A 24,895-nucleotide genomic window follows, 5' to 3' on the forward strand; every position below is an offset into this window, starting at 1 on the left:
CTCCTCCCTCTTCCCTCCCCACCATAAAAAAGAAACTCAATAGAAATAGCTTTCTGGAAATTCCAAGTTCAGGCCTGAAGAGGGCTGGCACTTCACTTCTTGCACCTTGAGTCATCATACAAGAAGTCTAGACTATCCTGCTGGAGAGAGGCCATATAGAGTGACCCTGGAGGATGGAGTGTCATATAAAGAGAGAGGTCACAAGGAGGAACACTGAGCCAGATATGTGAGAAAATAAGCATTTGTATGTTCCAGGCCCAACCACTATGTCTACAATCATTTTAAGTCACTACATTTTGGGATGTTTTCTATATAACAATAGATAACTGAGTCAGAAATTGAAATCTGGAAGTGTGCTGTACTGTAACAAAAACCTAAAAACACATGGCGTTGGCTTTGGGATGAGCTGGAGGGCAGAGGCTAAAAAGGCCTTGAGGAATCTGTAAACGAAAGCAAGGCGGAAGGACCACGATAAAATTGTTATTGAATACTGGAGAAAAGGCAACCCTTGTTATGTACTGGTGGAATGACTGCCAATTCTGCTGACTGAGGCGATACACAAGATAGAAAACAATGAACTTGTGAATAAGGCTAAGGAGATTTGCAGGCAGAATGTTGCAAGTACCAGTTGGTTTCTTTTAGCTGCCTATGATGAAACGTGAATATAGAGTCCAAGCCAGGACGTTGCTGGCAAAGATCAAGTCCAAGGTGCTGCCAGCTCCATGATAGGGTTCCTAAGAATTTTAAGTGTGCACCTCATGAATTTTTTTTCTCTAAGCAAAAAGCCTTCTGAGAATCAAGGGCATTATGCCATAACACCTGACTCTAAAACCAAGATAGAGGCTGTCTGTCTCAAAGAGATTCGTGAGTGTGGCTTTTATCCAATGTAGATTATAATTTGGTATACTGGGAGCCCACAAAATTGTTTTTTTAAAGAAATTATTAAAGCATGGCCTGAAGGGATAGAGTTTAAAAATGGCAGAGGCTTCTGAGCCCCCAACATTCTCTGGACAAGAAGCAACAGAGAAAGCTACTCAGTTGTAAACATATGCCGTTTTTATGGAAAAGGAAGAATGACTCAGAGCGCAGAGCCAAAGGTGTAAGAATCTGAGAGAACTACTCCCAGCAAGCAGAACTAGGCCCAAACCAACGAACATTCTCTGATCTCAGAGTTGCCGAACAGCGATAATACCTGCTTGGCCTAATTTGAGAATTACTATGTTCTGGTGACTGTAATGAGTCTCCCATTACCACAACCTCAACCCCTGATTTTTTTGAATGGAGTGTCTATTGTGATACTCCTGTCCCCATTTCACCATTGTATTGTTGGATGCATGTGGGCAGATACTGTGTCTTTTTAGTTCAGAGGGCTTTGCAACCAAGCTGCGCCTGAGAGACAACACCTGAAGTGCTTTAGCTATGCTTGGACATTATTTACTGGACAAGATCCTAGACTTTGACCTGATGCCATAAGAGTATGGGACTTGTAGGGGTTTTGAGGAGTAGGTACATTCTGCATGTGGGAAGAATGTGGATTGTGGCCAGATGGTGGATCTAGGAGCTAGTCTCCAAAAATGGTCCCCAAACGCTTCTACTTGTATATACTTGCCATTCTTCACATTAAGACATGGGGCTTATTTCCCTTTTTTGACTCCAGACTGACTTTGACCTATAGAATGTGGACAAAGCACTGTTGAGATGCTCAAGCTCCTGAGGTGCCCTAACCAGCAACGTCAGCTGACTAGCATCAAATGCTAGCCAAATGAGTGAGGCCATTTGGGATCTTCTAGTAATCCCAGGGCCTGGCTGATACCACTTGAAGAAAAACAACCCAGGTAAACCACAGAGATGTGAGAAATACTAAATTGTAGTGTTAAGCCACTAAGTTTTGGTTGGATGGAAGACTGTAAGGGGAAGAGAACTAGTAATATCTGTAAAGTGTTCTCATCTTGTGCCAGGTAGCCTGCCTGCCCCTGTGTATACCATCTCTGTTAATTCTCACAAAACCTTTGTGAAGAAGATAGTGGTAGGATCAGAAAACCGAGGCTGAGACAAATAAATTAATCCAAATTACATAGCCAGTAAGTGGTAATACCAGAACTTAAGTCTAGATTATCTGGTTTCAATGGCTGTGTTCTTCTTAATATATCAAGACATGCACCAATATTTTATAAATGGAAAGCTTCAAGTGTAACACAGAGAAAAATGTAATTTGTGATTATAAAGGGTATTACTCCTGAAACCTTGTTTATATTACATACCAACAAATTCTTATTTTACATACAATGCTAATATAGTGATAGACAAATTCTTGTTTTATCATTGCCTCAACAGACTTTTATTGAACTTAATTTTTTCTTTTAGCATGCATCATTCAAATAATAGAAAGACATGTTCATTGTTTATTTTGATAATAAATTTCTATTATACTTCTTTGGAAAAATCTTTTGTTCTTGTTCATTATGAAATCTTTGGTTGGTTTAATGCTGTCAAACCAGCTGACAAAAATCTATTCATTACATTACACTTTCTTTAAAGTTAATTTTTGTGTCATAGATATAAAATGCAACAGAAGACAGTTACATTTGAAAGGCACACAGTTTATAGCCATACCACCCTGAACGTGCCTGATCTCATCTGAAAGGCACAACATTCCTGAGATTTTAACTTAAAAAAATAATGTGGATTAGGACATTAACATTAAAACAATTTTCAAGCAGCATGAAATATCTGCTTCAAAGCCGCATATCTAAGATGGAATCTGTGGATAAATAATAGTGACATTTCTATACTTTCCCAAGATAGCTCATTTCAATTTATTCACAAAAGACTGGGTAGTTATATTTAGCTTATAATTCTATACAGAGGGGTCTCGAAGCATTCTCCTTAGCAGTATAGTTTTATATAAATGTGAGCAATGGTTTTAGTCAAAATTGTCCCTTTTATTTGCTTGCTCTAGACTTACAATTTCATAATCTGGCTCTTCTTAGGGTTATTTTTCCAGTTGGTAGGTCCTTTACTACACTTTCACTGTGTACATTAACAGAAAAATTGATGGAGACAGCATCAGTGAGGAGTCTGGCAGGCAGGTCTCCACCACCATGAACCCCTTGCTCTACCGTAGCCGTTTGCAGCTATTACTACTGGTGATTTTGTGAGTTGTGTTTTTGATTTCGCTGACATTTTCTCCCCATCTCAGTTAACCTTCGTCTTTAAATTCAGCACAGTGTCTCCCACTCCAGTAAGCCCTCCAGTCATCCTTAGTCTTGGTTGCATATTGCATTCACTTACCTCCAGTTCAGCCCTTGCTTATTACACTGTGATCCCTTTGTCTCTTTCTCCCATTATGCTATGGCACTATTGAGGGAAGCAATTGCATTTTATCCACCTTTATTTCCCCATCCCTCAGCAGAGTATGTGGCACAGCATTAGGTTCAATAGATGCATGTTAAAGGAGAGAATGAAAGGAAAAGAAGCCCCTCTGCCTTAGAGAACAAAAAACACTAAAAAAAAAAAAACAAGCCTTAGAAAGGCACATTCGAGGAGAACCACAGATAAACAGTATCCTACTTTCTCTTTTAAACAGCTTTATTGAGAGAGAGTTCACATGCCATATAACTCATTCCTTAGGGTTATCTATGTTGTGATGAAATGTTGGACATACCATTTATACTCCTTCAGACTATCACATATACCACAATTAGTTTTTTTAATCCTTCTTTTAAAATAATGACAGTTTTCAAACATACTAAAAAAATATTGAACACTAGACAGAATCCCTTTTGTTTAGCAGAGTGGTTATCAAATTGTAGCTGCATCAGAATCACCTGGAGGGTTTGTTAAAACATAGATTTTCTAGGTCCTGTTCTCAGAATTTCTGATCCAGTGAGTCTGGGGTGGGCCCAAGAACTAGCATTTGTAACAAGTCCTTAAATAATGCTGCTGCTAGTTGGGGGGCATATTTTGAGAACTACTGATCTAACAGTTCCAATAATTATCAAACATTTTGCCATATCTATCATTTATTCTTCCCTTCCTTCCTCCATGTTTTTCCTTCTCTTTTCTAAAAGCAAATTTCTGGCATTTTTAAATCATTTCATTCTCAAATACTTCTGTATCTAAAAGATGACTTAAAAAGATAATATTATCACACCTAAAATTTAACAATACTTTTTAAATATCATCCAGTTGACAATTATCAAAATTTTCTGACTACCTCAAAAAAACTTTGTATGGTTCATTTGTTCAAATCAGAATTAAAACATGGTTATCACATTCCATTTCATTGTGACTCTGAAGTCTCTTTTAATCTAGAACAGTCTTTCTCCTTTTTATTTTCTCATGCCAGATAATCTGCAGAATGGCTTACATTCTGCCTTTGCATAATTGCTTCCTTGTGGAATTCAACTTATCCTCCTATCTACTATATTTCCTGTAAACTGGAAGTTAAAACTAAAGCTTCAGTTAGATTCAGTTTTAACTTCTTTAGCAAGAATATCTTACTATCATGTTATGTTGTATCATACTAGGAGCCACATAATGTCTGGTCATCTTGACTACTGTTAGTGATGCTGAATTGATTGGTGATTCAAATGGTTACAGCTTAGTCTTTTTTTTTTTAAGATTTTATTTATTTATCTTTAGAGAGAGGAGGGAGGGAGACAGAAAGAGAGAGAAACATCAATGTGCAGTTGTTGGGGGTCATGGCCAGCAACCCAGGCATGTACCCTGACTGGGAATTGAACCTGCGACACTTACAGCTTAGTCTTTAGATTGTAAAGTGAACTATCGACCTTTCTCCTAACAGTTTTATCATCTGTAAATGAGTGATGCCTATACCCTTAAACTGTGATTTTCGAGTATTCTGCTTACATTTGTTAACTTGGTTTTCCTCCTCAGAGCTGTTTAGTAATTTTAAAGGACAGGCAGAATAAATCCTTTTTTCTTTTCCTTTAATTTGTAATTTTCAAAGTATGGACTTGGTGCTTGTGGTTACTAAACTATGTTCTTTCCTTCCCAAATTTGTATGTTGAAATCCTAACCCCCAGTATGTGTATTTGGAGATAAGTCCTTAAAGAGGTAATTAAGTTAAAATGTAGCCATTAGGGTGGTCCCTAATCCAGTAAGACTGGTATTTTTATAAGAGGAGATTTAGACCCAGATACACAGAGAGGGAAGGCTGTGTGAAGACACTAGGAAAAAGTGGCCATCCTCTAGCCATGGCGAGAGGAGGCCTCAGAAGAAATCAACCTTGCCAACACCTCGATCTTAGATTTCTAGCCTCCAGAATTCTGAGAAAATAAGTTTATGTTGTTTAAGCTACCCAGCCTGTGGTACTTTGTTATGGCAGCCTTAGCAAAGTAATACAATACCCTAGCTACTTCTAATGGTGACCAGTGACTTTTGTGTAGTTAATTAATTAAGTAATTAATCAGTTAGCTCTCTTTCTTTTTTTCATGTCATTATGAAGTCATGTATAAATGATTATTTTTTAAAATAATTGTTTAATTTTTTTTTCTATTACCATTTAGTACCCTTATGTCCCACTCCCCCCCATGGATGGATGTTTAAATTGTTTCTTATTAGGCCAGAGGAAGCCCCAGAAGAAGCAGATTTTCGTGCCATTTTCATATGACTCCAACAGTCTTTGATCACTTCCTCGCTTTCAGGTAGAAGTCATCCAGGTTTATTTTGTATGTATTATGTCCCAGACCTAGAATCAGCTATTTCAAAAATGGTATAATCTGGATGTTAGGGCTGTTCATTGCTACTGGGTTGTCATTGCTTCTAAGTTTTTTTCAGGAAAAAAAATATAGAGAGCTTTTATGCCTTTGTTTTTCTATTTGTATGTTTCATCTTTTATGTAGAAGGTTTTGGATCCTAACACATTAACAGAATTATTTGCTCTGTAATATCCATAGAATACTTTCAAAATGATGACAATATTTGTTTTTACTAATCATTAGGCTACCAAATGAAATTTGAAATTTGCATGCTTTCTGTCTTTAGAATATACACATTTCTAAGAATATATAGTCGAAGTCTTATGTCCTAAAAAACTTAAAAAGTTCTTTTCTTTGTGTGGTTATGTCACCAACTTGATATAAAGTTCATTAGTTTTAAGACTGTCTTCTTGGTACTCTGTCAAGCAATGTTTTTTGTTTATTTTATAGGCATCATTGGAAAATTTTTTTTTTTCAAACTCAGAACTGAAGTTAAAAGACAAAACGGGCAGCAGCACAGTTTCTGGGGCCTCACCTTCCCACTCACATGCATCACTGAGTAGTCCAGCACTGATTTCATAGCAGTTCATCCAGCATTCTCTGAATAAACTGCCCCTTGACAAAACATTTTACTCATTATTTCCATTTAGATCATTCTGGTCATGTCATGGACACTGAAACCTTAATGTTTCCAGGCTCTTGTCTGTCCTTGAATAGCAAGGCTTACAAATAGATTGAATATGTCTTCCAATACTGCTAATGGTCCTATTTACTGAACTGAAATATTCATAATTAAGAAATAATCCTAGTCTGGCTCATGTGGCTCAGTGGATTGAGTGCTGGCCTGCTAATGTAAAGGTGGCTGGTTTGATTTGTGGTCAGGGCACAAGCCTGGGTTTCGGACCAGGTTCCAAGCAGGGGGCCTGTGAGAGTGCACATTGATGTTTCTCTCCCTCTCTTTCTTCCTTCCTTTGCCTCTTTCTAAAAATAAGTTAATTAATTAAAAAGAAAACAAATAACCCTAGCCAGACGTTCCCTTTGAGGTCAAATTTTTATATGACATGTTTGAGTTAAATCTTTTGCTCCAGTAAAAAGCGTATATCTGCACACACACACACACACACACACACACAGCTTTTTTTTATACTGTTAGACTGTATCATTTATTATGTGTACAACATCATTTGGCTATTGTAAAACAAGCATTTTTACATGGAAAGTAAAATAAATCTGGAGTCACATGAAGTTGATTTTATATAGCCTGATAACTACTAACAATGACTGTAATAACATTGCCTAACATTTCATGAACTTCGTGTCTTAGCTGTAAAATGGGTGTAATACATACTTAAGAGAGTTAGTAAATTAGGTCCCAAATGTAAGGTGGCTAGCACAGTACCCAGCACACAATAGGGATTTGATAATCGTTTTCATTCTCTAAACCTAAAACCCTCTTGGGCCAAGCAGAAGCAGAAGAAATCGTTTGACCTTGAAGATGATTGTGAGCACAGTCCTACTTCCTCTCTTGATTCTTAGATCATTTTCTGTAATCTAGCTCTGCTCTAAAGGAACACCAACCTAAGCTGTTACTGCTTCTGTTGGCCAGGAAGCCAAAGTGTTAAGCAATCTTTTTAGAACTGTTGATTTGTATACAGCAGCAATTTTCAACTGATATGCTGCAAGAATTTTTAAAACATGCAATACCTGATTATTTAGTCAGGGGCACTGACCGCTTTTCCCTTAGATTGTCAAATCACAACAGCCAACACAACCATAGCCATTCGATGTGAATGACTCAAAATTATACCTATTTTTTGTCAGATCAGCAAAAAATAATATATTTTTGGGTATACTGTAGAATTTTAGTAATTCCTTTATGTGTGCCATGAGATGAAAAGATTGAAAATTGCTGGTATAAGTCATAGGAGTAATATAAAAAAAGTGGCTAACCTAATCAAGAGTCTCCTATTATCCAGCAGACAGGATATCCCAAAGAGTTTCTGGAGCGAAATTCCTTAATAATTTTTCAGGATCACTCAAGAAAAGCTACATGCTTCATCCCTCTCTTTGGAGATGTTTTATTCCACTTGAAAAGGCATTTTCTCATCCAGAGTAAAATGAAGCACAAGCCTCAATTATAATTCTAAATTTCATCCTGATAGTGAGACATTCGGTGGGAGCAATGCTTTCCCGAGGGTTGGTACTCACTCCCCCCCCCCCCTTGTTAGATACTCATTTTTGTCTTTTGGTAGTTGTTAACAAAGCAAGGGAAGAGAGCACTCATTTTCTTTTTAAAGATTTTATTTACTTTCAGAGAGGGGGAGGAGAGGGAGAAAGAGAGGGAGAGAAACATCAATTTGAGAGAGAAACATTGATCAGGTGCCTCAGTGCTCTGAACAGGGACTGAATCCACAACCCAGATGTGCGCTCTGACCAGGAATTGAACTGCCAGCCTTTCACTTTGAGGGATGATGCCCATCCAAGTGAGCCACACCAGTCAGGCCAGAAAGAGGGTACTCTTAACAGGTTTTTAATGCAACAAGAATACTCCTAAATGACTATTTAATGGCAACTTTCAATGCCATTCAATGCCATTCAATGGCAACTTTCATATAGCACTTCCTAACGCTAGATCCTGTGTTTCCTAGAGCAGCATGGAGGACCATTGTTCCACTGAACACACTTCAGGAAATAATGTCTTATAATTTAAAATCATGGGCAAGAGGAACATTTTCTCTAAGAAAAAGAAACCCACTGCAAAACAGTGTAAACAACAAATGGCAGTTCTTGGTAAAACACAGGATTATCTCACAGACCCTAAAGTCAGAAAATATCCAGAGCTTTAGGAGGACTCGACTTCAACTGGGAAGTCAGAACTTGTGATTAAAGGAACGTATGGTTAATTTCATGCCCTTTTTGCTACCTGCCTGTTTTGCTTTTTTCTTTGGAAGAGCTTTATCTATACTTGTCAAGAAAGTATCTGCATAGTCCTGACTGTATGTTCCTTTAAAGTAGTCAATAGTATTTATCACCGTGGCCTAAGTCCAACTTCTCAAGAGAAAGAGAATATCTTCATTGCCCAGCTTGGGTCTAGTTTTCACCCACTCCCATTTCACTTAGATGTGGCTAGAGTTCATGTACTATAGTTAGAAAGATTTAGGCCTACCTCTTCAGTAGAACCAGGGGAATGAATCTGTTTTAGAATGAAGGGGCCATAGGATGAGTACATACCACCAAAGTAACATCAGTCATGGCTTCTTAATAACAATCAAGGTTATTATTAATAACAATCAAGCTGCTACAAGGGCAGCTTTGACTGTGTATTTCATATACTGACAATAGCAAATTGATTTAGGAAAGAATGTCCTTCATGGAAAGTATTTGTGAGTCTATTATAAATATTGTGCCAGGTATTATCACTCTATTATACCTCCTTCTGCCTTGGGATACAAGGATTCCCTGCCCCTTGAAATTAGCTGTGCCCATGTGACTTGTCCAATGAAATGTGTGTGGGGGCACTTTCGACATGGAAGGGCTGAGACTGAAGCAGCCGTAACATGCCAAGCCAGTTCACAGACAGCTGGCAGATGCCCAATAGACTTAAAGAAAGTACTTTTATTCCATGAATCTTTTGAAATTCTGGAGTTGTCTGTTATTATATTGTAATTTAAGCTATCCTGACTAGCACAAATATCCTTTGAAATGAACATAGGTTCAAAACTGCAATGAAGATGAAATGTTATGCTGAGCTGCTATTAATCTGAGAGGCCATGAGTTTGGTGACCTAGGCCTATGTATGAGATCCCCCAATTTCCAGTTCAATTAACAGGACACTTGTGACACATTTTGGTTAGTAATCTTCCCTCTCCATGACTAAAGTTTTAAGTATCTTATAGAGATTAATACAAATATTATTTTCACATGCTTTCATTTTGTAACACCATGACGTATTATAAGATGATTCAGTGTTTTTTCAATGAATTAGGTGTGCCAACATTTATTATATTGCAGTGGTATCAGATGACCACCAATGACACTGATTTTTTTTATCCTCACCTGAGGGCATTCTTCATTGCCTTTAGAGAGAGGGAAAAGAAAGAGAGGCAGAAGAGAGAGTTAGAGAGAAACATCGATGCGACAGAGGAACACTGATGCCTTCATGTATGTGCCTCAACCAGGGATCGAACCCATAACCTGGGCATGCATCCCAACAAGGAATCAAACCTGAGCCCACAGGATGCTACTCTAAGCAACTGAGCCACACTGGCCAGGGAGACAATGACAACTTTAAGAATTATCATACTGTGCTCAAGTTGTTATCTTAAAAAAATAGTTCAGTAGGTAGCCCTGGCTGGTGTGGCTCAGTGGATTGAGTGCCAGCCTATGACTGAAAAGTCACCAGTTCAATTCCCAGTCAGGGGACATGCCTGGGTTGCAGGCCAGGTCCCCAGCTGGGGGCATGAGAGAGGCAACAGATCAATGTATCTCTCACACATCCATGTTTCTCTCCCTTTCTCCCTCCCCTCCCCTCTTTCTAAAATTAAGTAAGTAAAATCTTTTAAAAAAGTAGTTCAGGAGGTATAGTGGACAAAGCTGGTGACCTTTTCTTATACAACCCTAATTTTGCTCAGACACACATGTGTATCCCACACAGCCATGTGCTGCAGAGAAAGTTGATCTGTCCTCTAGCTGTAAGGGTGGGCTTAGTGGTCTCAAAGTAACACCATTTTCCCTGCCAGTGTTTGGTTCAAGTCTAGGCATGAGAATCTTTTGTACAATGGAAGAAGTCTGCTGTCGTGTTTGTAAAACATGCTTTCTTTTTCTAAGAGTTACAGGAAGAGATGATTTCTTGCCCCTGCAAACTCATTACCTCTGAGTATTGTCATTTCTGGATGTGTTGCTACAGTAGCCTTCTTGACGCTAGCCTGCAGAGGACACCAGAGGAAACTTGACATGACCCTTGTGAAAAAACCAGGATCCTCAAACATAGTGTTAAGCTATCAAATCTCTCAATCCTGAAGTTCTCCCTCTCTAGACTTTGTTACATAGCATAAATTTCCATTGAATTAGAATTTGTTACTTGCAGCTAAAAGCATCCTAGCTAATACTTTAATAATATATTTACTTTTCTAGATTGGCATATTCCTTAAGTTTCCTCTAAGAAAATAGGATGTAAAAATTTCTTTTAAGAATCTCTAAATCTTTATGCATGAATTACAATAGATTTTAGATTACAAAACTCTAGTATTTTCTGCGATGATAACTGACTCTAGTCAATCAGCATTCTTTCAAATACTGTGAGCAATTCCAGAATCGAGAGCAGTTGATTAAACATGTTTTACTTCACAGGTAACTTATGGTTACAATTCAATCATTATCTGTCAAGTAGAAGAGTGAAAATTAACAATTTGCTTTGCTGATGCCTGACAGGGTTTGAGTACTGCTGGTAATGGAATACAGAAAGGAAGTGATTAAGCACTGCATGGGACATAATGTCAGAAGTCTTGAGAGTAAGTGAAAACCAAGGTCATTTACTTTAGATCTCAAATTGTAATTAGAGTATTTAGGTATCCTATAGATTTTTAACCAGGTTCTCAGACAGTTGTTTGTATAATTACTTATTTGTCCTTTCTCCTAGACTATAAGCTCCTTGAGGGCAAGAAACATATTTATCTTGTTCTTCACTGCTCCAAAGCCTAGATCAATGCCTGGCATGGAGTAGGTACTCAAGAAAATAATTTTATATAAACAACAATAAAAAGTGAAGAATAGGCTATTCTAAATATATGGAGCTATTTTCTGGATACTGAATATGATATAATGCTTAGTATAAAGAAAGAAAAAATATGACACAGGTAACAGAAAAAAATGTCATTTAATAACTATATAGGGTATTTACGTTTTTCTTTAAAAAAGTTTTTTTATTGATATTGGAATACAGTTGTCTCCATTTTCCCACCACCACTTTCCCCTGCCCTACCCACCCCCACCTCCCACCCTCAATCCTATCCCCTAAGGTACTTACTTTTTTAGAAAACTGAGATATTGTTAACATATAACATTATGTATGTTTAAGGTGTATAAAGTGTTGATTTGATAAACGTATATATTGCAATGTGATTACTACCATGGCATTAGCTAACAGTTCCGTCATCTCATGCATTTATAATTTCTTTTTGGTGATGAGAACATTTGAGGTCTAGTCCTTTAGCATCTTTCAAGCATATAATACAGTTGACCCTTGAACAACATGGGTTTGAATTGTGTGAGTTCACTTATGCAGATATTTTTAACTACTGTAAATGTATTTTCTTTTCCTTACGATTTTTTAAATTTTTTCTAGCTTGCTCTATTGTAAAAATACAGCATATAATACATATAACATAGAACATATGTGTCAGTTGACTATGTTACTAGTAAGGCTTCTGGTCAACAGCAGGTTAGTAGTGGGTAGGTTTTTGGGAAGTTATACATGGACTTTCAAATATACGGCAGGTCAGTGCCCCAACCCCTTCATTGTTCAACGGTCAACTGTTCAGTATTGTTAACCATAATCGCAATGCTATGCGTTAGATCCTCAGAACTTACTTATCTTCCAACTCCAAGTTTGCACCCTTTGACCAACATCTTTGCAATTCTATCCCCCCAGGATATATATTTTTTCCCTTTCCTGAAAAATTATTATCAAGACTCAATTTCCCTTTTACTGTAGTTATTTCATTATTATCTGTTTAACCTGTAACAGATGTGGACGAGGCTGACCAACAGTTGTAATCAAGCCCTGCAAACCCTCTGTTTACTCTTGCTGTTTCTGTCCCTTAGCTATACAGGATCAGTAAATCTCTGGATTTCTAATGAGCTACTCTCTATGGGATAAATTACTGACTCTCAAACACTTCCTAGATCCTTTGTGACCTCTGCTTAACTCACTTGATCCCTGGTATTGGCTGAAGCCTGGGAAGGAAAAAAAAATTCTGAAAGGCTAATAACCAGAAAGAGTGAAAATGGGTTTTGGCTACTTTTTTTTCATCCCATTGATCTTTCTTCGGTAGCAACCTTATGTTGAGCTGACCTGTCTTATTCCCCCTGATAGAAATCTTTCAATCAATTTTTGTTCTAGATCACTTCTGATTGTTTTTTCTAGGCTTCACTTAATCACTGAGTCCAACAGATACTAGACTTACCTTTATGCAAAAGGCCCAAGGCTTGGCATTAGTGTCAATTCTTAATATCCTATTTTTCTAATTCTTTTTTTAAAAGATTTTATTTATTAACTTTAGAGAGAGAGGGAGGGAGGGAGAATGAGAGGTAGAGAAACAGCAGTGTGTGAGAGATACACTGTCTAGGGTTACACAGCTAATGAGTAGTGGAATCCAGACTGGAAACTATGCTTCCCAAATTCTAGAGGCCCCTGATCTTCCAAAGTGAAGCCAAAGCCATCCAAAGTGAAAGGGGCGGGGGCGGGGGGGATGAGTTGGCTCTATTAAACGCATTCTGGGGTCCAATCCCTGAAAAATGCCTGAAGGATAAGGTGATGAAGGAACTCTTAGATCATAAGCTTCCCTTACTCCCTTTTTCCTTTAAGAAAGTTTATTTAGCTGCTTCTCACCATCTGGATTGACTGACGAAAGTCACAGTTAATAGAGGCGGGCTAGGACTGTGGTATCCGAGAAGTCGGTAGGAGTCCAAGCAGGGATGGAGCGGCTGTTCGCCAGACCTCAGGTAACCTGTCTCGGCGGGCAGGTGATCCGGAAGAGGGTGCTTCGATGTCCAGTGGGTAAAGTGTGGAAGTGCAAGCTGGCCAGTGAGCATGTGCGGGCAACATAGGGAGCGCTCCCAGAAGGAAGCGGAGAACCAAGACTGACAAGTCGAGAGGCCAGAGGACACAGGTTCTGAGGAGCGGTGGAAACGAGCTTCGGCTCCTACTCTAGCCTCTTCCCAATCCAGCTGCAGACGGCTCCTCGCACTCTGCTCCCGCCTCCCCGCCGATCCAGCCAATTGGCGGAGTGGGCGGGGAGGGGCGGAGTGCGCTGCTTGCGCGCAGGTGCGGCCGGGTGCCCGGCCAGCTCGATTTGCCGCTCCGCCGCCGTCGTGCGTGCCGCTCCACGGAGGGGCTGGGCTTGCGCTCACTCCTCCTTCCTCCCCGCCTCCGGCTGCCGGTAGGACCATCTGCTGCCGTTTCTGAGACCCCGTGTCATCGCCGGCCCCGAGCACGGTGAGTCCTCCTGGAAGGCTGGGGACGCGCTCCCCGCCGCATCTACGGCGCCCTGGCCTGTTGCTCTGAGGCCAGCGTCAGGCAAGGGCTGGGCAGCGGGGTGGAGTGAGGGCAGCAGGCGGCATGGGGTGTGTGGATGAATGAGGCGCTCTCGGACTAGGCCGCGAGTCCTCAGAGCGGCCCACGCCTCATGCCGGCAGGTTCTGGGGAAAGCTTTCCTGGCCGGCCAGAGGCCCAGTCCCGTGGGGAAGATGTTGGTAGGGGCCCGTTTTGGCTGGGCGGCCGGTCATCCCTCGTCAGGAGGCCAGAGGACTAGAGAGGCTCTGCTCGTGGTCGCTGTGCTTCGGAGGCCTGGGTTTTAGCCGCGAACAGGTGTGAGTTAGCTAAGACCCTGAGAAGGGAGATCCCTGGCCCTCGGCGTCAGAGATCAAAGGCTGGAATATCACTTCACGAGCAGGGCCTCAGCGTGGCCCCAGGAGGTTCCACTGGATCCACAAGACAGGGACATTTTTAGTTCCCAGCTTATAAACCGTGAGGCTGGCAGTCTTCATGAGTTCAGGTTGCAGGGGTAAAGTGGGATTAATTCTGCACGGAGGAGCTTGGAACCAGATGCATGGGGACTGGGAAAGTTCGACTTGTAAATAAAAAAGGGTTAATGGATTCATTTACAACCAGAAATAAGAGTGTAGATTCCGGAGGTTGCTTATGAGTCGTATACCTGCAGTGCCAAAGTTGGGAGAGACTTGGTTGGAAAGCCCTTAATATCAGCGTGGTTCATCCATGTGAAGAATGGTGCTTGTGGGGCAAGCGAGAAACAACAAGTTCCAAAAAAGAGGGATAGTTTGGTGTAAGTGACTTGGTTACTGGTGGTTCCAGAATAGATTTTCTTTGACTTTCATCTGTGCTCCTGCTTCCTGAGGTTTTCACTCATTTAACCTTATGACAGATTAAGAAAGTGTTTTGTAAACAGTCTGGATCGAAGGTGGGCAGTTATTTTTAAGTTTATTTTTGACTTATGATGCCACATATTTTCAAATCAGTCTTTCCAGGACTTTTCGGGAGTGACTGCTTTGACAACTATTAGAATAGGATGTTTGTAGAACTTAAAAAATTTGTGTTTGTTGTAAAATAAAGTGGATTTAGTTGTGTCAGTTTTCTATTGATATATACAGTATGTTTTATTCTTAATCTATTATTCAGTAATATATTTTATATGATGAAATGCATTCTTGGTTGATGGGGATAGTAAAAGTTTCCTTTATATGTGTTTGTTTTGACATTTCAGATGCCCCCCAAAAAGGGAGGTGATGGAATTAAGCCACCCCCAATCATTGGAAGATTTGGAACCTCCTTGAAAATTGGTATTGTTGGATTGCCAAATGTTGGGTAGGTGAATGTTGGGCTTTCCTCATTTTTCACTTGCAAATATTTTGTCTCCTATTGTAGATGTGGGAAGTTGTGAGGTAATTAAAGTTTAAATTGAAGGAGTTTAGGAAGCTGGAATATTAATATATTGCAAAGCAAGGCTTTGTTTAGTTGTATTTTATATTTGGTTTTCTATACAGTTACTATATTAAGACTTGAGTTAGTTATATTCTTTTTTTTAAGATTTTATTTACTTTTAGACAGATGGGCAGGGGGGAGAAAAAGAGGGAAAGAAACATCATTGTGTGGTTGTCTCTCACATGGCCCCCCACCGAGGACCTGGCCCACAACCCAGGCATGTGCCCTGACTGGGAACTGAACCAGTGACCCTTTGGTTCGCAGGCTGGTGCTCAGTCCATTGAGTGACACCAGCCAGGGTGAGGTAGTTATACTCTTTGATTTGCTTAAACTCAGAGGAAGAAGCAACAGAGTTAAAACATCAAATTGAACCAGATTAGCTGTTTGCTTAAAACACTGTTGGGAGACACACAGTATTGAATTTAAGTGGAAATGGACTAGTTTAAATTTGATTTTAGTGCTGACTGGCTATGTAGGCTACCTACCTAGGCTGGCTACCAGAGGCCATGCAGTAGGATACTTTAGGAAATAGTTTTAAAAGCCTCATAAATTTGATTACATTTTTGGGAGATTAGGGATTGGAAGGCAAAATTTTTGTTGGAAAAGGAGTTGACAATTTTAAATTCAATACTGGGAGTTGCTAAATAAAGGATATTTGTTGTAAACTAGCTAAATCTGAAAGATGTGAGAGCAAAAATTTGAGTTTCATTATGTTTAAAATAAAAGTGAATTATTGCAAATAAGACAGTGATAGAAGATACATGTGATGTTTATTATATAAATCTACACACTTGCAACTTGAATGATCAGTCTATTCATTACTTCAAATACATCTATTTTTTCATTACTTGTCCTCCTACTTTAATACCTTTTATTAACTTTAAAATATAAAGCATCTCAAGAGTGATGAGGGTGTGCTAAAGGGTAGTAGATCCAATATGGATTTATTAAGGTGACTGAAAGTATTTTGACATGTGCTTCTTTAGGCTTTTAGGTTGGTGGCAAGTAGGACACCATGTTCTTTCATGTGGAAAGAGCCCCTTGAAGCCCCTGCCACAGAGATTGGTTAGTGAATGGAGCATGGTATGACCAAGTAAGGTAGTTCTTAAATTTTTGTAATGTCAAACATAAACAAGTTTGGCTGTCCTAATTTCTCTCCTGAAGCTGGAGAGGTTTGCATTTTGAAGGGGTTTCCTGCTGTGATATAGGCTGCTTGCAAAGTAAAATGAAATAGTGTGAAAATACAGTATAAGCAAAACAAATAATTAAGCAAAATGTAACCTCGAAAGCAAGATATAGTCATTATGTGTGTAGTCAGCTCTATTGCACCTGTAAGCAAGACATAGTTTTTAGATATTAGCATCTCTTAATTTAGAATCACTGCAGTCAGTGCAGCTTCACTTTAAATGGGACTACTTGAAAATGGGCCATCTTAAGAAGTGAATATGGTTTTTAGTCATAAAGCATAATAAAAATCAATGTATATGAGAATAACCTAATTCATTATCCAGTGTAAATGTGCTGTTTATGCATTTAAATACTCCTCCCACCCCTATTTACCCCCCATTTTATTGAAGTATGCTTTACAAATAGTAGAATTTACCCATTTTAATAATGTACAGTTTGATGAATTTTGGCAATTGTGTTTGGTTGTGAACATACCCAGTGTATGAGTACTTGGTTTCTAGATTTGTTCTGCTTTTTCTTACCCAGGTGACCCTTTGTAAATTACCTCCTCTTGGGCCAGTGTATCATTGTAGGTGGGAGCCTTGGAGGCTGCTTTATAAAAGAACTATTTTTTTTAAAAAATCATTTTTTTAGAGCAGTTTTAGATTCACAGCGGAATTGAAGGGTTGGTGCAGAGATTTCCGGTGTCCTGCCTGCCCTTACACATGCGTAACCTTCCCTATCATAAACATCCCCTGGCTAAGTTGTACATTTGTTACAATTGCTAAAACTGTGTTAACACATAGTCACCCAAAAGTCCATAGTTTATCTTAGGGTGCACTCTTGGTGTTGTACCTTCTATGGGTTCGGACAAATGTATAATGGCCCATGTACCCACCGTTATAGTATCATACAGAGTAGTTTCACTACCCTAAAAGTCCTCTGTGCTCTGTTCACCCACGTTGCCCCAACCATTAATCTTTTAGTTGTTTCCATTGGTGTATCTTTTCTAGAATTTCATATGGTTGAAATCTTATAGTACGTAGCTTTTTCAGGTTGGCATCTTTCACTCAGTAATGTGCATTTGTTTCCTCCATGTCTTTTCATAGCTTTCATCGTTCATTTCTTTTTAGTGCTCAATAATATTCCACTGACTGGATGTACTGTAGTTTATCCATTCACTGACTGTAGGATTTCCTGTTGCTTCCAACTTTTGGTAATATGAATGTGAATAAAACTGCTGTAAACATCCATGTATAGGTTTTCATGCGAGCATACATTTTCAACTTGTTTGAGTAAATACCAAGGAGCACGATTGCTGGATTGCATGATAAGACTATGTTTAGTTTTGTGATAAACTCAAGTGTCTGTACCATTTTGCATTCCCAAAAGCAGTGTACAAGAGTTCTGTTGTTCCAGATCTGTGTTAGCATTTGGTGTTTTTTTTTTACTGTTCTGGATTTTGGCCATACTAATAGTTGTGTAGTAGTGCCCCATTGTTGTTCTAATATGCATTTTCCTGATGATATATGATGGGCAGCATCTTTTTACATGTTCATTTGCCATTTGTATTAATATATCTTCTTTGGCAAGGTGTCTGTTGAGGTATTAGACCATTTTTTTTATCGTGTTGTGTGTCTTATTGTTGTATTTTAAGAGTCCTTTGTACGTTTTGGATAACAATTCTTTTTCAGGTAGGTGTTTGCAAATATTTTCTTCTAGTCTGTGGCTTGTTTTCTCAGTCTCTTGCTCTGGTCTTTCACAGAGCAGAAGTTTTTAATTTTGATGAGGTCTGGTTTATCTACTATTTCTTTCATGGATCATTCCTTTGGTGTTGTATCTAAAAAGTCATTGTTATAGGTTTTTCTCCTAGCTTTTAGGAGTTGTAGTTTTGTTGTTGTTGATTTGAGAGATATAGAGAGAATGAGATACATAGATTTGTTTTTCCACTTATTTTGCATTCATTGGTTGATTCTCCTATGTGCCCTGACTGGGGATCAGACCTGCAACCTCAGTGTGTCTGGATGCTCTAACCAACTGAACTACCCATCCAGGGCCCTTAAGAGTCATAGATTTTGGATTTTACGTTTAGGTCTGATCCATTTTGAGTTACTTTTTGTGAAGGGTGAAAGAAAGGTCTGTATCTAGATTTTTTTTTTTTTGCATGTGGATGTCCAGTTGTTCCCAGCACCATTTGTTTGAAAGACTATCTTTCTTTCATTATATTGCATTTGCTTGAGAAACTAGATTTTGATATTTCAGACTTCTTTACTGTGTCACTGGACAGCTCTTCTTGTTGCTGCCACCCCATGAGATGGGATTAGGTTCAACTGAGAATGTTGGAAAACCCCAAATAACCTTGGTTTAAACATAAGTTTCTTTTGTATGTAAAAGTGAATTTTGTAGTCAGAGATTGGTATATTGATTCTACTGTATGAAGTCCTCAGGAACCCTAGTTGCTTTCAGTTTGCCTTAAGGGATCCCAAAGGTGTGGCCATCATCTTCCTGGTTCAAGGTGTTATAAATTCCAATTCTAGACAACTGGTAATCTGAGCATCAAAAGCCAAAATGACTTGACCTGCAGTCTCTTAGGGATTTTTTCCCTGTAAACTGAGTGCCACACCATCCCTTTGCTAACTTCTGCTAACATCCCTTTGTCTAGATTTAGTCACAGAATTTATTTGCAAGGAAGGCTGGGAAATGTCTTTATTTTGATGGCTGTATGTTAAGAATTCTGGAAAGAAGGGGAGAATGGATATTGGGGAACAGCTGTGTACTCTGAACACTCAGGAACTGTACCAGAGGAGTACTTGTCTTGCTTAATTGATATTTCTGGGAATGTGCTTTGGTTGTTCCTACAACTTGCCTTTTCCCTGTGGACTTTGCCACAGACCAGCCACAGATTTTTAAAAAAATGTTGATGATATTTGTTTGTTTGTTTGTTTATAATTGTGGCCACAGCTTCTTTAAAAGCTATTTACTGTTGTTTAGGGAAAACAGTGTAGGAAATACTTTAAAAAATCACTAGATAATTATGTTCAGTGTTTCAGTTTTCTATTGTTGTGTAGCAAACCACTCCAAAAGTTCATGGTCTAAACAATAACAATTTCTTTCATTATTCTTTCTCACTTTGGATGTCTCATGTGTCTGCATTTAGCTGGTGGCTAGTCAGTACTAGAAGGTCCAAGATGGCTTCACGCGCAGGCCTGGGGTCTTATCAGCATTGGCTGGAAGTCTGGGGGCATTTCTGTCCTCCTTTCCCTGGCCTCTTTCTCTCCAAGTGATTTCCAGCCCAACTTCTGTGTAGTATGGTGGCTAGTTCCCAAGAGAGTGAAAGTGTGGCATTAGCACAACACACTTCTATTTAATTCTTTTGGTCAAAACAAGTCAAGATATTAGCCCAGAGACAAGGAGGGAGGGGAGAATAGACTCTTTATGGGAGAAGTGGCAAAAACGTGTGGCTGTCTTTAATCCACTGCAGTCTACTAATTTCCTAATATGGTTTGTACGAGGCCACGTGTACCTTGGGGAAGTCTTCCTGGCTGGTTCTTAGCTTTTTGTTCTTATTGTAGAGGCTCCATTCTTGATTGCTTAAAGAAACTTCCTGGAGTAAGATTATTCTCTAGGCTGCAAATACTGCTGATCAGAACATTTTCATTCCGAAGAGCTGATAAAGTTAAGTTGAGAGCCAGAGACTCCCATGTCTGTTGAAAGGACAGATTAGCAAGCTTTTAAAAACAACTTGAGTATATACTAGTGCTCAATAAGTAACTGGCATGTATATGTTTTCCATGTTGGCTAGGTTTTTTTAAATGTTTGATTATAAAAATTTCACATACAGACAAGCCACTAATTTTTTATATGAAATGTTTATTATATGTATATTATATATAAGGAACAATAAACAATTATGATACGATTTATTGTGTTGTAGTTATACATTTTTAATATCTTTCATTTACAATTATTAATAATTTGTTTTTTGCAAAGTGCTTGCATGAACTACTTTGACATGGATGTGGAAGTGAAGGTACAGAGTGGTGCAAATTGTGTATTTTAACTTTTTTTTTTAGGTCATTTAAGGCCTTTTAAAAATGTTTGCTTTTGATAGAACTATTGCAAAAGGCAATAGTGACGTGAATGCCAAAGCTGGCACTCATCTTTGTCCTTCCTTAACTTAACCTATCTCCCCTGTTTGACACTATCAGTAACTCCCCACCTGTCTTACTCTTTCTTCAGCCTTTTATGCTTGCTATACTTCCTGTGTTTGCTCCCTAAAAATAGGTTTCTGTTCTTGGCTGTCTCCTCTTTTACACTTTCTCCCTAGGCAGTCTCATCCTTTCCTGATTTTAATCATCTATTGACTTCTATTTTCTAAATTTATACATTCTGCTCAGTTTGCATCTGAGTTCCAGATTCATCTGTCTTCTGCCCTGAATATCTTCAGTTAAATGTCTCCACTCAACATGTCTAAGACTGAGCTCATTGCCTCTTGTATTCCCTATTTGGGTAATAATACTGCTTTCTGTCCAGATACTTGAGAGATTTATCATTGCATCTTTTCTAAACTGTATTTTTCAGTAGGGCACCAAACCTATTTTTTCTTTTCTGTTTTTTTTTTTTTTATTCACTGGTTTCTTTCTTTTTTTTTAAAGATTTTAAAAAATTTATTTATTTTTAGAGAGGGGAGGGAGAAGGAGAGACAGAGAGAAACATCAGTGTGTGGTTGCTGGGGGTCATGGCCTGCAACCCAGGTATGTACCCTGACTGGGAATTGAACCTGTGACACTTTGGTTGGCAGCCCGTGCTCAACCCACTGAGCTACGCCAGCCAGAGCTTCTTTTCTGTTTTTTTAAAAAATGTTTTATTTATTTATTTATTTTTAGAGAAAGGGGAAGGGAGGGAAAAAGAGAGTGGGAGAAACAGTGTGTGAGAGACACATTTATCGGTTGCCTGTCTCACACCCCCAACTGGGGATCTGGCCCAAAACCCAGGCATGTGCACTGCCTGGAAATTGAACCAGCAAGCTTAGGTTCTCAGGTCAGCACTCAATCCACTGAGCTACACCAGTGAGGGCTATTTTTTCTTTTTTAATCCTCACCTGAGGATATGTTTATTGATTTTTTAGAGAGTAAGGTGGGAGAGGGAGGGAGGGAGGGAGGGAGGGAAGGAAGGGGAGAGAGAAAGAGAAAGAAGGAAGGAAGGAAGGAAGGAAGGGAGGGAGGGAAATATTTATGTGAAAGAGAAACATCAGTTGGTTGCCTCCCATATGCGCCCCAGCGTAGATCAAATTCACAACCTATTGGTCTACCAGATGACACCAACTGAACCACCTGGCCAGGGCATCCATCGGTGTTTTTCACATCTTCTTTCAATTCTTACTGAAGTATTGCAGAGGCTTTTTTTTTTTAAACTGCTCTAGTCAACGAAAGGGTAACTTTATTGAGGCCCCAGGGGTAAGGGGTTTTGGGCAAGAGGCCACCCTGCTGGCCAAGGAGGTGGTGAAGGGGCCTTATTTTTGACCTTCTTGAGGCTTAGGTTGTTGGTGTGGCCGCACCAACTGACAGTGCAGGGGTGCAGCTGAGTACTTGCAGCAGACCATGTCGCAGTTGCACTTCTGGGAAAACTAGAGGAGGGAGGGCTCGAAGATGACTTCCTGCAGGTGCAGCACCAAGTACAGGTTGGACTCTTTCTGGATATCAGGGAGAGTGAGGCCATCTTCCAGCTGTTTGCCCACAAAAATCAGACATTCCTGGTCAGGTGGGATGCCTTGTCTTGGATTTCAGCTTTGACATTTTCAATGGGAGGGGAATTAAGCTCCACATCCTGAAGGAAGGAGTATCAGAGAATTTGTAGACATTTGTTAGCACCACCACAGTAAATTTATTATTATTATGGGGGAAAGATATTGTGAGGCTATTCAAATGTCCTGTTTCTCTTTAAAATTTCCCCTACCAAACTTTATCATTCCTCTGTAGGTTTTACCTGCAGCAATTATTAGTGGTGTTTTAATGGTGATTTTCTACTTTCCTTATTTATTTTACACTTATTATTTGTAATTCTTCCATAAGGAAGATTTGTCTTTCCCCCCACATTTTGTTACTTATTCAGTTATTTATATAGTTCCATTTGGACTCACTAAATTTTGTTTTATTCTTTGGGTTATAACCCATATTATCATTACTGTTTATTTTGTTGCTCAAATTGTTCTGGCTTTGACCATTGGGAGCTTTGTTAAGTTTCCTCTTATGTCCTTTTGACATACCCTGATCATTTTTTTTCTTGTTTTAAAAAGGAAAAAATGTACTTTCTGACACTGTAAGAAATTTCAGGCTAACATTGTGTCTTTCCTGTCCCAGCCTTGACTTCAGGGAGCCCAGGTTTCTTTTACTGGAGAATGGTGGTTAGAAACTAAGATCCGGGCTCTAGGTAGGGTATGTGCTGCTGGTATGCTATGCTCTTAGGCCCTCTCACTTGTCAGGACATATATGTGGTTATACTAACCCGTGTATACACCCATTGGTATTTATTTCTGTCATCTATAGTTATTTCTGTATCTATTAGATAGATAGATTTAAAAAACAGTTTAGTTATATCTAAATTGAAAACATTTTAAAGAACATTCTACTTTTTTCCATGTTTTGCATGTGTGTTTTATAAATGGTTAATTCAGAGTGCTGTGGATTTGAATTGGTGTCCTGACTTCCCAGTCCATATTGTAATTTTTGCATAAGGTTTTAGATAAAACACCTATTCAGTCAGATTTACTTATTACAGTAAAATATCAAGAATGAAGTATTTAGGTTCTAAATGGTGGGGTCATACATTAAGTCTAGCCACTCTTTTTTTTAATGCTATTATTGCTGAAATAATACTTATGTAAACCCATTCTTTTGGCAAAAGAGAGATTGCTACAATTTCGAACCTTTCTTGTACTTTCAAGCTTTAATAATAACCTTAAGGGATCTAAATGTGCATGTGTGTGTAAAATCCTCATTTCACAAAAGCTTTATGGGCTTTTAACACTTAAGGCTTAGGCCAAAACTTTCAAATTCTTTGCTTTTGCAAGGTTTTTCTTTAATAGATTTGAATAGATCAAAATGTCTTAACTTGCCACTAAGCCTATAGTAAAAATCCTTAGAAAAAAATTTTCTTCTTTTTTTTTTACTTTTTTGTACTTACAAAGTGATTGGAAGATACGGATGACTTTATGAAATTTAAAATCCAAGATAAGATGATCTGTGAAAATGGAGATTTGCCTTCCAAGTCTGGTTTGTATGTAAGAAGTTTTTTGGCCTAAGAGATAATGGGATTTTCTTTTACTATATTTCTACCATATGATATGATTGAAGGGATCAACTTTTTTCTTTTTTATAAAACATATTTTTGTCCATTTAGATGGTAAAAAAATGCTATACTTAATAACAACCATAAATTTGAAAATAACTTCACAAACTCCATGCAGTCTTTTTATGTTGCAGTTACTATAACGGTGGTAATAGCAATGAGCAGGTTTTTTTTTTAACTACAATATACCAAATTAGAATTGCAGTTGTTCTGTCCCCTCCCTCCTCCAAAAAGATACAAGTATTCTATAAGTGCTTGGGTGAATTAATATATTTAAATTTTAAGTACTTTTATAGTAACATTATTTTGTAATATTTTCATTGCAGGTATACAATATTTTTAGTTACATTTTAGATAAATAAGGACATGTACTGTTTTGGCAACTAAGTATCACTTTTTATTTGTTTTTGTGGGGAAAGGAGTAAGGTATAAAGAGTAGCCAATTTATGTCACTGTTTACCTTTGTAGTTTTCCCTCCTGGGAGAAATACCCTGAGGGTTCTGGTTGTGTTCTTTAGGTCCTCTAAGTTTCCTCCAAATCCTTTGCTCCATATGTGTCCTCCAGCATCAGTTTCCCATGAATATAAAGCCTGGATTCTGGTCCTCTTTCGTCATCTGTCCCCAATGGGCAGATGTCTCCAGGGTGAAAGTGGCTGCAGAAGTCAGATCACGTCTTTAAGGCTTCTCTCGCCCCCACCCCCAAATATTTCCAGGTTCCTAGCCCCTTCAGATGCTTTCTTCATTTTGCCTGTATATGGCTTTTCTATTTCTGGGTGAGAGTTGTAATCTATTAGCTTGTGCATCTTACCCAAAAGCAGAATTCCCTCTCTTCCCTGGTTGTTGAAAAAATCTGGTTGGTTGGCTATAGAATTTTCTAAAGTCTGAATTTTGTTGATTGCATACTTGTGGTATCATTTAATATATTCTTGTGTCCTCTTTTT

General features: G+C 38.7%; 1 protein-coding gene across 1 annotated transcript in view; it reads left to right on the top strand.

Moving 5' to 3' along the window:
* Positions 1-13,793: 13,793 nt before the first annotated feature.
* The window catches only part of OLA1 (Obg like ATPase 1), a 160,468-nt gene continuing 149,366 nt past the window's right edge, over positions 13,794-24,895 (top strand). Inside the window, 2 exon segments of the mRNA XM_028508819.2 lie at positions 13,794-13,938; positions 15,224-15,324. Of these exon segments, the coding sequence (XP_028364620.1) occupies positions 15,224-15,324 (101 nt within the window). The 5' untranslated portion in view covers positions 13,794-13,938.

This window comes from Phyllostomus discolor, chromosome 4 (genome assembly GCF_004126475.2).
Source record: "Phyllostomus discolor isolate MPI-MPIP mPhyDis1 chromosome 4, mPhyDis1.pri.v3, whole genome shotgun sequence".
Taxonomy (NCBI): Eukaryota; Metazoa; Chordata; class Mammalia; order Chiroptera; family Phyllostomidae; genus Phyllostomus; species Phyllostomus discolor.